This window comes from Zootoca vivipara, chromosome 3 (assembly GCF_963506605.1).
Source record: "Zootoca vivipara chromosome 3, rZooViv1.1, whole genome shotgun sequence".
Taxonomy (NCBI): Eukaryota; Metazoa; Chordata; class Lepidosauria; order Squamata; family Lacertidae; genus Zootoca; species Zootoca vivipara.
The window spans coordinates 34,711,830-34,726,792 of record NC_083278.1 but is presented as its reverse complement, the minus strand read 5'-3'; the positions used below and the strand labels follow the sequence as shown (position 1 = coordinate 34,726,792).

The window sequence follows — 14,963 nt, the reverse complement described above, 5'->3', positions numbered from 1 at the left end:
CTGAAAGTGCTGGGAACATTAACTTTTACATGACACACAATGTAAGGAGTTCAGCTTGTGTACAGTCAGTGTCTGAGTACACTACTGAGTAATTCTGAACGTAAATGCCCAAATGTACATGAATAGTCCCACTGAAGTAACTAGAGGAATTATTCATTGTGCCGCTTTAGAAATAAAAATGAATTCGAATATTACAAGGAAATTACCTCACTACAGTTGTGGGAGTTGTGAGATTTCACATGCAACTGAATGCCATACAATAAGATTTCAATTCCACAATGTTTTTAAATAAAAGAGAGAAGAATTTTCACTCTAAGCGTTACACTTGTCAGGTTTTAGGGGAAACAAAGCATGTGAGGACGATGTTCATTTTACCACCGGGGAGACTAGATTGAAAGGACAGACTCTTGTACATTTCAGAGTTTTGCAGGAGAGAGAATGTTGTCAGGTCCAGCTTGTCATGCAGGGATCATTTGCCGACATTCCTTCTTCTACAGAACTAAAGGAGCTTTGCCCTATTTGCAAATGGTTTCTTTTCTCTTTCTCTTTCCTATACATTGCCTCTGTTAATCTGTCTTCCTGCTTTTCCTCTTTTAAAAAATCACCCTAAACAACAATGGCAACAAGAGAACGGTAGAACTGCTACTGGGTTCCAACAAACCAATTAAAAACTGCAGGGCTGGAGAACATTTTTGCAAACTCAAGCGGTGTTTGGCTCAAAATTTACATGCCTAAAATTCTGACCGGAAGCTAATATATTGCTAATATGCTCTTTGTCAGAAATCTAGGATTCCATAGAGAAATTACTGAGACCTTCTGAATATCTATAGTTAGAACTGGAACACAAATCATGGCCTCCCCTAAAGAATCCTGAGAACTGTAGTTTGTTAAGAGTGCTGAGAGTTATTAGGAAACCCCTCATTACCATTCCCAGCATGCTTAACAATCTACAGCTCCAAGGAAGTGGTATAAGGGTGCTTCAAAGGTATGGTGTGGATGTGACCCTGAATTAGTCCCTACCATTCACAGCAACGAACCAGCTAAGCATAGTCCAGCGTTTCCCAACCTTGGGCCGCCAGCTGTTTTTGGACTACAACTCCCATCATCCCTAGCTAGCAAGACCAGTGGTCAGGAATGATGGGAATTGTAGTCTGAAAACAGCTGGAGGCCCAAGGTTGGGAAACACTGTCCATAGTCATCATGACTAACAGCACATGCACGTGCCCATGGAAGTTTGCTCCAAAGTAAGCCCCACTGTGTTCAATGGTACTTACTTCCAGGTAAGGATGCAAAGGACATCAGCACATACCACTGAAATCAACGGACTTAAGTTAAACCCAATCTTATTTATGCTTACTCATTAATACATCTCACTTAGTTCAATGGGATGTATTTGGACATAAATGTGCACAGGATTGCAGCCTTAGTCCGTCAAGACTAAGGGCTCGCCCACACTTCTGTTTGCCCTATGTTTTCTAGGCAAAGGTCTGAGAAGTCTTTCATTTGTTCTGCCACTTTCCCCAGGACATCCACTGTTTTATCACTGAATCAGAACACACATCAATCGGGCTTTCTGTGGATTGATGGTGCAGGCCAAAAGAAAAACCCCTCGAAAGTGCAGATGAGGCCCATCTATAGGAAGATTAGGATTGTAGTACGGTAGAATGATGCCCATAATAGGAATTTGGAACACACAGCAATAATCACTAAGGATTTTTTTATTTTTTAAAAAACCTGACTTGTATACAATTAAAATGTATAAATTAGCATTTAAAACTCTTTATGGCCCTGCCAACAGAGAAACCCTATGAATCCAGTGAAAACATAAATATTCCTAAACAAGATTAATCCCTGAAAAGTCAACGAATAAAACAATTACAAGAAATAACTCATTTTTAGTCTAACACATGGCTGTTGACAGCTCCGTGAGCTTCAGTATTGTAACACAATCCTCTCTTTTAGATTTGTTAGATTTTATTTTTAGAAGTAATCACTTCCCTCCAGTAAATGGCTCTTATACCAGCAGTTCTGCACCAGCGAAAACTGAAGACATTGCTATGAACCAAAAAGCTATCGGCATATACCCAGGCAGGCTGCTGCAAGCATAACCAGCACAATTTGCCGTTCTGCAACATCTCTTCTTCTCCCCCCCCCCATCCCCAGCCTTGCCATTTCCTTAATTAATACAATATTAGCTAATTAAATGAAGTCATTCCCCGGGCTCATTCAGGATACTAAGCAGAAAGCAAACCTTACTTCTTCCTTCATAACAGCCCACACATGTAAGCTCTCTCTTTTCTTTAGCGTGAGTAATTGCCTTCATATTTCAGTATATGCCACTTTAAAATCAAGGTTAATTGGGAGCTTTCTGTGAAGCTCCAAGTGTTCTGAGAGTCATTTCAATGCAATTAGACCATTGTGTGCGACGGGTAAGGGTCTCAATCCAAAACAGCTATGGACCCAAGGAGAAGCAAACTCAGCAATATAGGATCATTCTAAGGAATGAGGAGGCAGCAGGGAAGGGACAGAGACATAAGGGGATCCCATGGAAGCAGACTCAAAGGGAAATCCAAAGGTGTATAGAGTTCACTTTTCACTGAATAATGGTACAAAAAGAGAACTCCAGTAAATTGAGGTGCTTAGAGATTTAGCTCTCCTTTGATATGCCTACTTCAGCAGTTTCTCTTGGCATAAATAACTTTGACTCTTTTCATTATTTTATGCTGAACCAGAAACATTTTGCCTCTCAAACCTCCATCCTCTGCATTTTGGCTCGAAAACTTGTAGATACTTTTAAGGCCTATGTTACGGTGGGCGGCAGAAATGGGGAAGGTGGGGTGTCAATATTGTTTTTAGATATTTTTGTTTATAGTGAAGGGTCACTATTCAGCATCAGTGGTGGATAGCTAACGTTCTCTGGTGAATTTTGTCATTCTTCATTTCTGATAGTGCTGATCACCTGGGACCCTGAAAAACAAATAGTCTGTACATTCAACCATCCAATTAAGGATATATTGCATCCAGAACTTTGTAACTTCACACCTGAAAAGGGCAAGGGAAGGATATGGTAGGTTCACTGGGTAGTTTGCTTTCCATTTCTCTCAGGAGCTGAGATCAGCGAGTCTTGAGGAGGTTTTGCTGCCTTAAGAGTTTAGGAAAGAGCCTGTAATGCAAGGTTTGCTTATCCACAGTTCTTGCTACCCTTCAGCACATTTGTAATCACTTAGCACTTACTATTGGTTTTTCAAGATGCTTAGAGGTTCCGCTTAACATTGGACTCCTGGTGGTCTAAGAAAAATAATTCTTAAATATATTTGTTTTAGTATTTAGATGGGATAGCTCATACCTTCCACCTTTTTTGTATGAGTTACATGAACAATGTTGCGATCTGAAAATCAATCCCATTTCATTTTTCTATTCAAAGTGTGTTGTTATTTGCTCCACATGTAAATCAGTAAGATTCTCTCCTACAACATTTGATGTAGATGTCTAAGGACCCAGCTACACTTTTGTTCATCCCGTGATTTAAAGTCATGGGTCAATCCGCAGAAAAGCCGATTGATGCTTGTTCTCATTTAGCAGTAAACAGCAGGTTTTCCTGGAGAAAGCAGCAGGACAAAAAGAAAGAAAGAAAAAGCCCCATTGGACCTGTAACTTGAAATCATGGGGCAAGTGTGGATGTGCCCTTCCTGGGGTCATTCTGAATCATCCCACCTGGTGTTGGAGACTGAGCACCAATGAACTATCAAAAAATACAAATGCAGTCTATGGCAAGTCCTCAGAAACTGCCAGGTCAATGTTGGATGAAATACAACTAAACCAGCTATTTATGCAATTACAAAAACTGATTTAATCCCCAGGAGATGACAACTGTCAGGACGATTTTAAGAGGCAGGTGGCCCAAAAGTTTTGTGAGGGCCAAGGTGAGCAGTGGCAGAGAGATGCGTAAGCGGAAGGGCAGCAGGTTTATATGTGTTTTTTGCAAGGGGGGGGGGAATCAAACAGATCGAAGGAAAAAATAGCAAAGCGGCAGAAGTTATAAAGTATTGGTGAAAAGTGTTCCTTCTTCACTTTCTATAATTTTTCCTAGGAACTTTTTTTTTCTTTTGGTCATATCACATAGAGATTATCAGACAAGCACGAATCCAGAGAAAGGCTAATGATATTCCTAAGCACATTTGCTTCCTTGAAGGACTGGCCCATTCACGTCCTTACATTCACTGATTAAATTTGCCAATCTCATGCACAATTGCATGGAATAAATTTCCATTAAAAGCAATATGACATTCCCATCTAAGTATCATCAGGATCATAGTGCAGGACATACAGAACCAAGCAAACAAAACTGCACTCATGACTGTGCTCTGTTTCAAAGCCCAGGGCTGGGTTCTTTTTCCATATGTAACTTAAGAAAATGAGGAAGTATCAGTAGCAGCACAACATAACTGTAAACGATTGCAAGCTCATTCCAAATGTAGACTCCTGTGAGTGGACAGGAAATGGAAATATTGCTGTTAGATACCTTGGGGTGGAAACATCTTTTAATAGAGAAGTTTAATTAAATACTTTCCAGATTAGCTTCCAAAGCTCCATTAACCCTCCATGCATTTCGTTGTACATGCACTTTCCATGTGGTGGCTTTATTATTGCAGAGAGTACAACTTTCTACATAGCTGTACCTACCCTGTTGAACATCTCGAAAAGCCTTCTGTGCCTCTATACTTTCCAAACGACTTGACTGCTCTCTCAAAAGCATCAATATCACCCTGACAAAGTTTCTGTGCCTGATTAGAAAGGAAGAGGAATAAAGAAATACCTGTTTTATCAGTGACTGCTATAGAATGAGAGACTGGAAGAAGGATGGCCAACCCAAGCCAAATTATGCAAGATCCAATTGCCTTCATCTCCTCTTGAACACATGTGAACAAATGACCAGAAATCTGAAATGAAAACATTCATGATTAAAAATACTCTTATGATTACTGTGGTCAAGCAGGTTGCCTTGTGGATGTCCAGCCTAGACATATCCAGATTTAGACACCAGTGCTCAAATTACAAGGGGCCAAAGAAGACTTGACCTTGCTTACCTGCTGTGACAGGAGGTTATGTGGGGCGTGATTTGGCTAAAATGTGGGGGGAGCTGGGACTTAACAAATTTCATTTAAAGCCACCCCTACTTCTTCCACTGAAAATTGTTAGGCATGCCTGAGTTCATTGAAATCAGTGGACTCAGGTTCAGCTTGTTTATTTTATTATTAGTAATTATATGCTGCCTTTCGATGCAAAACCCTCACAAGGCAGCCTACAAGAAATATAATTAGTTGCATAAAAGTATAGGATAATTTAGTTTCATGTACATAGCAGAAGTTCTCAGCTGGAGCTATATGGAGGAGTGGTGAAATGCTGCTCCGTCTTCCTCTGAGGGTTTCAGGAATTTGCACATGATTTCACCCTTACACTTTTGTTTCATGGGTAATGGTTAAGGGACTAGTACTTGAGAGGCTTCCCCCTATATTTAAAATTAATCCTATTTTTGTGAAGTGTAAAATAAAATCACATCAACGAAGCAACCTTCCTCTCTACACTTATGAAACCCTTGAACTACATTGCTGCCAGTTAATATAAAACCTACATAATTATGAATCACCTAAATATTCTCTTTTTAAATACATATGCATTCTGGTACACACGTACATACACACAAACAAATGTAGCAACATACACATGAGTTAGTTATAAGGGGGAAAGAGGGGTATAGACTATTGAGCCATTAATGTAGTACTGTACATACATACTCACCTGGGGGTAAATCTCATTGACTAAACTCAGTGGGTCTTACTCAGGCATCCCCAAACTTCGGCCCTCCAGATGTTTTGGACTACAATTCCCCGACCACTGGTCCTGTTAGCTAGGGATCATGGGAGTTGTAGGCCAAAACATCTGGAGGGCCGCAGTTTGGGGATGCCTGGTCTTACTTCTGAATTGAGATGTGTTGTAGCATAATTGGTTGGATAATTCCCTGCTACCAGCTAATTGCGGTCCAAATCTAAAAATGGAAACCAACTGTTTGTGTACTTTCCATGAGCATCCCAGATGACCAATAGCAATTTTTAAACACACATTCGTGACTCTGTATAATAAATCCTTAGTCCATTATTCTGCCTAGGAAATATAGACAATTTCTGGTTGTTGAGAAGCCCATGTTGGGTATAACTGTTGCTCTGAGGACCCAGTTCTGGTCCTATCATTAGGCAGGGTGAAGCAGTCACCTCAAGCTGATTTTGGGGTCATAAAAAGATAGAAAAAATAATAAATTAAGTAACGACTTACTATCTGTAGAGGCAGAGGTGGGGTAGCTGTAGCACTTTCTGCCACAGGTGCAAAAATAACTTGACTGGTCTTGGGTACCAGTCAAGGTTGGGAAGGGGTGACTTATGCTGCTCTGCCTCAGTCCTCAGAGCCATAGGTTATACCTCTTTCTATTGTGGCCTTTGAATAATTTCTGTTTCACAGGCATTTTATTTTTGCCGTTTAAGAGCAGAAAATAATTTTACATTGTGCTGACCAATGACTGCTAGAAATGTTTTAAAATTTGATATGTATTGACTGCATGTTATTTATGTAGGCTCTCTGTAACTTTGCTTACTGAAATAGCCTGTGATTGATGGTAACACAACTAAGGTGAACTTTATTTTCAATTTTCCATTCCTGAACTCTACTTCTCTCACTTCTGCAAAAATCACAAGCAGTTGTGAAGAGAGAGAAGTGTCACCAGTCAAGTACAATGTGTATCATTTATTAGTGTGAAAAAAGCACGCACACACATGGTCTTTGCAGGCTAATTTTAGACTTATAAGAAGACAATGAAAAGTACTTCTCAGCTACTTTTTTAGATTGTTGAGTAATAGGTTTTCAGCTATGCTAAGGTCACATATATTGGTCAAAAGACCACTAAATTATCATGTGTGAGTAATAGCTGATTAGCATTTTTATTTTTGATTATTTTTAGCCTATGATACTTAAAGTTAAACTACATGCACTCACTATGAGCAGGATGAGTGGAGCAGTCACAATCTCATTCTGATGTATCATTCCTATATCTAGATTTCTTTTTCTTTTCTTTTTTAAGCAGCTTTCATGTCTCAGAAAATATGTAAATGAGGGGGAAAGGACAGTTCCATTTTGGACTGCATAAAAGAAGAATTGAATGTATACAACAAAATATTTTTTGTCATCTATACACAATCAATCATTTATTTTACATCATAATGAAAAGAGAGTTCAGACTTTAACAGAGCATAGTAAAATGCAAAAAAATAAGAATAAAAAATCCAAATAAGGATGATTATTTATTTACTATATATGAAAGAGTCCGGGTCAAACTATGCAATAAGTGTAGTATTTTTTCCACATGAATGTGAAGCATGAAAGATCCAGTTCGGATAAAGACAATAGAATGGGGGAAGAATATACGTAGACCTAACCCATTGCCTCCCCACTATGATACCTATTCCGATGCAGGGTTATGGCGGTACACCAACAATTTGCACCGGGGGGGGGGGACTTCAATTTTCTTCAATGAGAACTTTTTCCTATGGAAATTGCTGACAAGGGTCCCCCCCAATCTAGGCCAGAATCCTAGTGGGGTTGGAGGAAGGTCAAAACCCCATTGCCCTTGTGCTAGAATCCCAATCTAGATCAGGGCCCCTACACTGGCAATCTGCCTTTTTCTGTAAACTGCATTGAATGGTGAAAGAGTTAATGCAGAGGTTTTCAAGCTTTTTGAGTCCACGGCTCCCTTAACCAACTGCATTCTTACTGTGGCATCCCCTGTGGGGCTCAGGAGTCCAGTTGTGTCACCTCTTGCCTGCAGAGCTGGCAGCCTCTCGCCCTTTTTCAAACACCTTCCCTTTTGGAGTGTTCCCTCAGCCTCCTCTCCCCTTTCCTTGGGAGTCCTCTGGACAGCTGCTGCTGCCCCCGCCCCTGGTCTCTGAGCTGCCCCCCCTCACCCCAAAGAGAGGTGCCTCCCAGAGGCACCATTCGCCTGTGGAGCTTATAGCCAGGGCTGCTACAATAAACAGCTGTGCAAGCCTTTGGGAGGCAGAGACACAAGAGGGCATCAGAGCAGGGAGGGAAGGAAAGAGGGACAGAGGCCAGTGTTGCCCGTGGCATCCCTGACCATCCTTCACGGCACCCCAGGGTGCCACGGCACACCAGTTGAAAGCCACTGAGTTAATGTATTGTTAGGAGTACGTAGGAGTACGCAGATCCCCCTAAATTCCTCGATGTAGTAAAAGTTAAAATTTATCACTGCTTAGAGGGTTAAACTGAATGCTAGACTTTAAATTGCTGCACTCAGCTTTCCCTGTCCAGTAAACTGCCTGTCAGAGAAGCTACCAAGAGGAACCATCCAGAGGTTATCACCAAGTCATTGACCTCATAAAAGACACACAGAGAAGCCATCAGCAAGACTAAGACTATTAGCCCTGCCCTGCACTCTGGCTGGTTAGCAGAAGACAATGCCAGAGGGGAGTTCCAGTTTGCAGTGGGCAATGATGTAAGCTGAAGGACACAACAGATGTGGCCATGTGGAATCTCGCACTGCTCGGAGATTGGGTGGCATGCAACAGTATCTTCCCATTTGGCCCATAGTGGGGTAATACAGGCTGCCATTGGTACCATATATATCAGGCATCCCCAAACTTCGGCCCTCCAGATGTTTTGGACTACAGTTCCCATCATCCCTGACCACTGGTCCTGTTAGCTAGGGATCATGGGAGTTGTAGGCCAAAACATCTGGAGGGCCGCAGTTTGGGGATGCCTGATCTATATGTTGTGTTCACATTAATGTTGCCTTTATAAGGCCAACAGCAAGAAGAGGCAGTGGTTGATTCTTTATTTTGGCAGTCAGACTCACTAAAAAACAAAAAGGAGGTAGTTGAGAGATGGCAAAATTGTGCTTGAATCTCATTTGGATAAATGGATTCTAGGAGCATATGCCTAAATTCTATTGCCTTTCTCAAGGAGTTGTAAAGCATTTTCACGCAATGAATTTCAAGTTCTGAAAACCTTTCTAGCAAGACTGTGTGAATCTGCAAATCTTAGGCTACGTACACATTATTGGCTTAAAATACAATTAGGTGTGCTCTCCCCCACTGTACTGCAAGTCACATTTCCGTGTTGCTATACACTACAGAGAGAGAGCAGGGATGTCTTCACCTGATGCACATTACCAGTTCAGTTTCCCCACACCTACAACCCCCCAAAGCCATATTCATGAAGCTGTCATCTGTGCATGCGCAGCCATCTGTGCATGCACAGCAGTTGTCTCACCTCAGCTTAACTGCAGAGAGAACATGGTTTCTACTTCCAAAACATGTGGAAGCTCGTTTGAGGAAAAATGCATCCATTCAACAGCAGTACTTTTCAAAGAACTACATGATAGGCATGGATTGTGGCTAATGTCATGTGTACTTTATGTCAAACACCAGTGGTGCACACACACTGGAGCAAACAAACAGTAATGGGTACACAGCTTTAGCTTTCTGCACTAGTTTGCATCATATCTATTGATAGATATGTTTTTCGTTGCACAAGCCAGGTATAAACATTTTAAATAAATGCTGTATTTGTGTGTGTATCTTAAAAATGAGTGTCACGTACAGTACATTAAAAATTGGAATCACCCCACCTTTCCCTTATTATCTTACAATGTAGGTCCTCAGTGTTTCTGTTTGTATGTTTCATTTCAACCTATCCTTGCCTCCACTATGATTCCTGCAAGCTTGAATTTAAGGCACTATTGAGGGTTATAGCCAATGCTAGTCTTACCCACAGTAGGTCCATTAATATCAGTGGCCCTAAGTTAGACATACCAATTAATTTCAATGAGTACAAGTAGGACTATTGGATACAACATCATAGGCACAGCAATCCAAGCTATAGGAAGCCAGGGTAATTCATGCCAGGGTAATTTACACTGGGGTAAACTACCCTTATTTAAAACTCTACATTGGTACCTCTGGTTATGTACTTAATTCGCTCCGGAGGTCCGTTCTTAACCTGAAACTGTTCTTAACCTGAGGTACCACTTTAGCTAATGGAGCCTCCTGCTGCCGTCACGCCACCAGTGCGCGATTTCTGTTCTCATCGTGCGGTAAAGTTCTTAACCAGAGGTACTGCTTCCGGTTTAGCAGAGTCTGTAACCCGAGGTGTTTGTAACCCGAGGTACCAATGTATTCAGAAGTGAAGATATTGCCAGCTGAGCCAGCCTAAGCTTAGCAGCAGGACAACAAGCTTTTAAAATAGAGTTTGACTTACACCACTCTTTCTGCTAGTGTAATGTCCACTAGATTGCTAGTCACATGAGTGAACTGAAAGGAGTTTTGAATAGGGGTAAGTTTCCCCCTATCCCATTCCTGCTATACCCCTTTGGGGGACTTACCCTCATTTGGACTTATGCTGGTTATCTATGTTTGAGCCGGGATGAAGACCCTCCACATGCGCAGGCAGAGACCTTCTTATTCCAAACTCTGCCCATCCTTGTGATCTTGGGATTTGCTTTGTTCTCCAAGGGCTTGCTGATATTGACTGGGTACGCTATACCCAATGGCAACCCTGACTTTCATGTGCCTATCCATTACGAGGGGCCTGCAAGCATTCCTTGCATAACTGAGCAGAAGAAACTGGGAAAGACATCTGTGTGGCTCCATCTTTATTCACACAAGTTATTGTACTTGATAAGGACAACAAAAGCAGTCACATCACTTGTCTGGAAAACGCGCTTGCAGATACACACTGATTGTTTTTATCGACCCAAGGCAGTGCAACTCCTTTTTCTAATGCATTTCAATTGCTATTTCTTGCAAGCTTCTTGGTGGGGCTTGCTTAAATTATTATCTGCCCACCTTCGGGAAGAAGCGTGTATGCACAACTCACAGGGCACTAGTCCACTGCCATTCTGAAGCTTAATTTCTAAAACAAAGTGTACTAGAGGCTACACCTAACCAATAGTTTCAAAATGCATCCTATAATTCCTGCCACCTAATCTGCGTGGGAGCTACCTGTGTGATTGCTCACATGTGAGATATTGTTTAGCATGGCTGTCAACCTTTTTCAAGCCAAGTTCATTTGTTTTCAATAACTGTGTTAAGGAAAAATCAGTAGGTGAGGCTTGCATTACAGCATCTTCATGCCAGAGGGATGGAAGAACCTCACCTGTTGAATTTCTCGTTCCGTGTCACACAGCTGTTAAAAGTAGATGATTTATGGAATGAACTTGCATTCCTATTTACTTTCACCCCTTAATTCCAGAGCTGAATCCTACCACTAGAAACAGATTTCAACGGCTATTTTCTTGCTGGCTCAAATCACTCCCTGCAATGCATCTACTTCTTTCTTAGCTGGGAAGAATTAGGCATGGAGGTTCCTGCTGATTTCTCACCTTCCTTTCCCGTGCAGTGCAACGCTCATGCCAGGGTCTATGCATTGCCCATTCCCATCGCCCTTCCCTCTTCTACTCCAAGCTCTCGGGCACCCCATGTCCAAAATTGGATTGGGGAAAAAATGCTCTATAGCACAGCTTCTCTCTCTGCCCAAGCTTGGAACTCGCTTCAGAACAGGCTGAGCGACAGCAAGCGGGCTTGTTCACGTACTTGAGCACCTCCCTAGAGTTTCCTGGCAGTTAAGGGCAAATAAACATTGAGCATTGTTAAACTAGGAGGTATTAGCCAACCTTAAAAGCTGGACCACTTTAGGCCGCTTGCACATTTCCTTCATGTAATTACCTGAGATTTCTAAAGCACACTGGAGAATACTTGATCCTTTCTTTCACACATACACCAAGGGACCACCAAGCATATATAATGGACCTTTACCAGTGCCTCGTCTCAAGCTCACTCCAAATCAATTTTAGGTGCTCAGCCCACACTCACATATGTGAAACAGCAACTCCTCTCAGAAACCCTTGCCTGGAGAAGAAAATATCAATTACCTTTATAGAGGAGGATGTCACGTATGACCTACTTCCTTGCCTGCGTGTGCAAGGAAAGCTCACCTAGGCCTAGTCTACATATGCAGCAGACAGGTAGTACTGTAATGAGGGTATAAATGAGTGAATGGAATGTATCACTTCAACCAGTGGGAATTTGGAAGGAGGGGGGGAAATCCTATTTTAAAATATTGTTCTGTGTTTAACTTGTTCCCTCTTCGGGGGGGGAAACAACTTTAGTAAGTAGACAGCCAACAACTCTGGGAATAGGCTGGCTTGGTGTGGTATCTACTTAATTGGAGGTAATTTCTTCATGAGGAAGCAACTAAAGATTGCAATGCTCCCCTGCTGCCTGTGAAGTGGTACAGTCCTCTTTAATCCCCTCAGGCTTTTACTACCTGGTTTTGCTATTGCAGCCTGATTGGGCCCACGCAGTTCCTCCAACTCTTCAGCGGGCAGCAGGTACGGTTATGACCTTTTTGCCACAGGCTGTTTAATATGTTTCTGTTTACAGCTTTCCACCCGGCTCCATTTATCCACATATCAGAAAAGCCCTTACCTGCTAATGTTTGTTAGGAGCAAAGGATTTTGACTGAAGCACAGGAGCAAGGCTAGTAAAAAAAAATATTGCACCCTTAGATGCAAGTCACATCAGAGTGTGAAGCCAATGTTGCTTATTGTGGCTGCTCCCCTGCTTTCAAAGGCTATTTATATTTATATTTATATTATTTGGCATTTATATTTTAAGCCTTTCACATCCTGATTAACAACAGCTAACACCTTTTCCATTGGGAAATGGCATCCTCTAATGCTCTCATCAGAGCCCTTTGAATGTCACAAAGTGAGCACATGTGGTCCAAACTCAGGGCCCTTCCAGGCATGCACTTGCCATGACAGAAAAGTGTGAGTTGTGCGTGCTTATTCTGGCAACCGAGTGATTACCAGTAATTTAGGAACCCTTAGAAATATGCAGTTCACAGATTTGTTTGCTTTAATCATGACGGGAAGCAAGCAAAACAATGGTTCAATGTAAGTGCATCCCCAAAGCCACCCTTATTTAAAATTATATAAGAGAAGCTACTCTCGAGAGAAAACTTCAGAACTGAAGACAGTTCCCCCTGTGGACCAGATCAGATCTGTAGTGAGGATTAACAAAGTGAGGCAGGCTGTAAGATGGAAATTGTTATTGCTTTCAAAAAAAGTTACTTTGCTCTTAAAAAGCAATGTATTTTCATGGTGTGTTCATATATTTAAAGCATATTACTTTCCCCCATGGGAACTGTAGCTTGCCCCTCACAGATCTACAATTCCCAGCACTCTTAAACTACAATCCCCAGAAATCTTTGGAGGGGTTGGTGCTTTAAATGTGTGTTGTGTAATGCAAACAGAGTTTACTGTTGCTCATTATGAGTGACAGTGGTATAAGCAAAAGCACAAGTTTTCAGTTTTCCACCATATCACAATGGAAATGCACCACTCTTAACCACATCTGGATCCCACACAGGGAAATATTTATATTACCTTTTTAGAAGGTTATGTGGTGTGGTAGAAAGGGGGAGACTGAGAGTACCATACATTGGAACCCACAATGTGGTTCTTAATCAAGACTTTTAACATGCTTCCCCCCCCCGCCCCTTAGCTAATTAAACAAGCAAATAAATATGGAGCACTATCCAGATAAATGGCAGCACCATTGTGTTGCATCCGTTTTAGTGGGGCACTTAAGCATGTGCCAAACATCTCTCCCGTTCCAATTAATGGGACTTAAAAGCTGTTAACTTCGGCCGCAACATGCCCCAGTTGCTTATGGGATTATGTATGACAGCAGTATAATATTTAAATAATCAGAAATTGCACAGATATGGAAAGAAACCATCCCACTTCAGAATGCGACTAAATAGGGAATTGAATAGCATCCTCGTTCAGTGTGTGTGTGTGTGTGTGTGTGTGTGTGTTTGGAGAAGAGGGGTTCATTTATAGGGGGTTATGCTCTACCATTCTGCTTACTCAGGTGTGTACCTGGGAGGGGACAACACTCTCTTGGTCCCAAATCCAGGATCTCTAGCAATAGTACAAAACAAAATATCCCTGACAGCAAGAGAGAGAGAGAGAGAATCCAGTAAAAGCACTATAGTTCCTCATGGGAGCTGTGCTGCTTTAAAATTTCAGCATCCCACTATGACTTTCCTTTCCTTCACGATATACACACGCAATTTAGTGCAACGGCCCCTAGAAGACAGAGCGACGCACCCACACCCTCACAGTTATTTCCTTTGGTATATAGACATTGAACAAAATATACCCACAAGCTTCATTATCACTGCATCAGTTTGTACATGTTATGCCTTGCATGTGCTTTGAACTGTTCCCTGTGCCTTAGGGAACAGGGCATTCGTTTAAAACCAGCATATCCATGCAAAATATATATATACCTGTTTTCCCATCACACAGCTACACAGACTGCACAGTGTAACAAGCACAGAATGACAGCTATCAATATACCAGCGCACAATCTATAATACCATTTATATAGAGGGCTCAGTTGTGACACTGTCAAAACCAGAGCAAACCAACCAAGCAGAGCACACGGTACTTTGCAGTGTATACTGGGTGTAAATCAGCTGATCGCAAACAAGAGGCTCTTACCTTTGATTAAGTTCCTCCTCCCCAGAAGCGCAGCAAATGCCTGTACAAAGCTGCTGTAGTTGCCGAGGAGTTGCTGGAGTCTCTAAAGAGTGGGAGAAGGGGACGCAGCTCTGTCCTTATTAGTCTCACACGGTGTGACCCTCCCACTCAGCAAGCACACAGAGAGAATACAACTGTACGGCAGGACAGCCCCCAGCTCTGGCACCCGTTTTTGCAAAAAGAGAGCGAGCGAGAGAGGGAGAACACATGCTCAAGAGGTTGCAATGCAAATCTGTTAATAATATTAAAAGGGTTAGGTATGGATTGTCTAAAGCTGTGTCACAGATAA

At 41.9% G+C, this 14,963-nt stretch overlaps 1 protein-coding gene across 1 annotated transcript in view; it reads right to left on the bottom strand.

Moving 5' to 3' along the window:
* The window catches only part of COL19A1 (collagen type XIX alpha 1 chain), a 181,093-nt gene extending 166,319 nt beyond the window's left edge, over window positions 1-14,774 (bottom strand). The window contains exons 1-2 of the mRNA XM_035109681.2: window positions 14,636-14,774; window positions 4,817-4,940 (exon numbers count right to left, since the gene is read on the bottom strand). Of these exons, the coding sequence (XP_034965572.2) occupies window positions 4,817-4,904 (88 nt within the window). The 5' untranslated portion in view covers window positions 4,905-4,940; window positions 14,636-14,774. The remainder of the gene's footprint in view (window positions 1-4,816; window positions 4,941-14,635) is intronic.
* Between the last annotated feature and the right edge of the window lie 189 nt (window positions 14,775-14,963).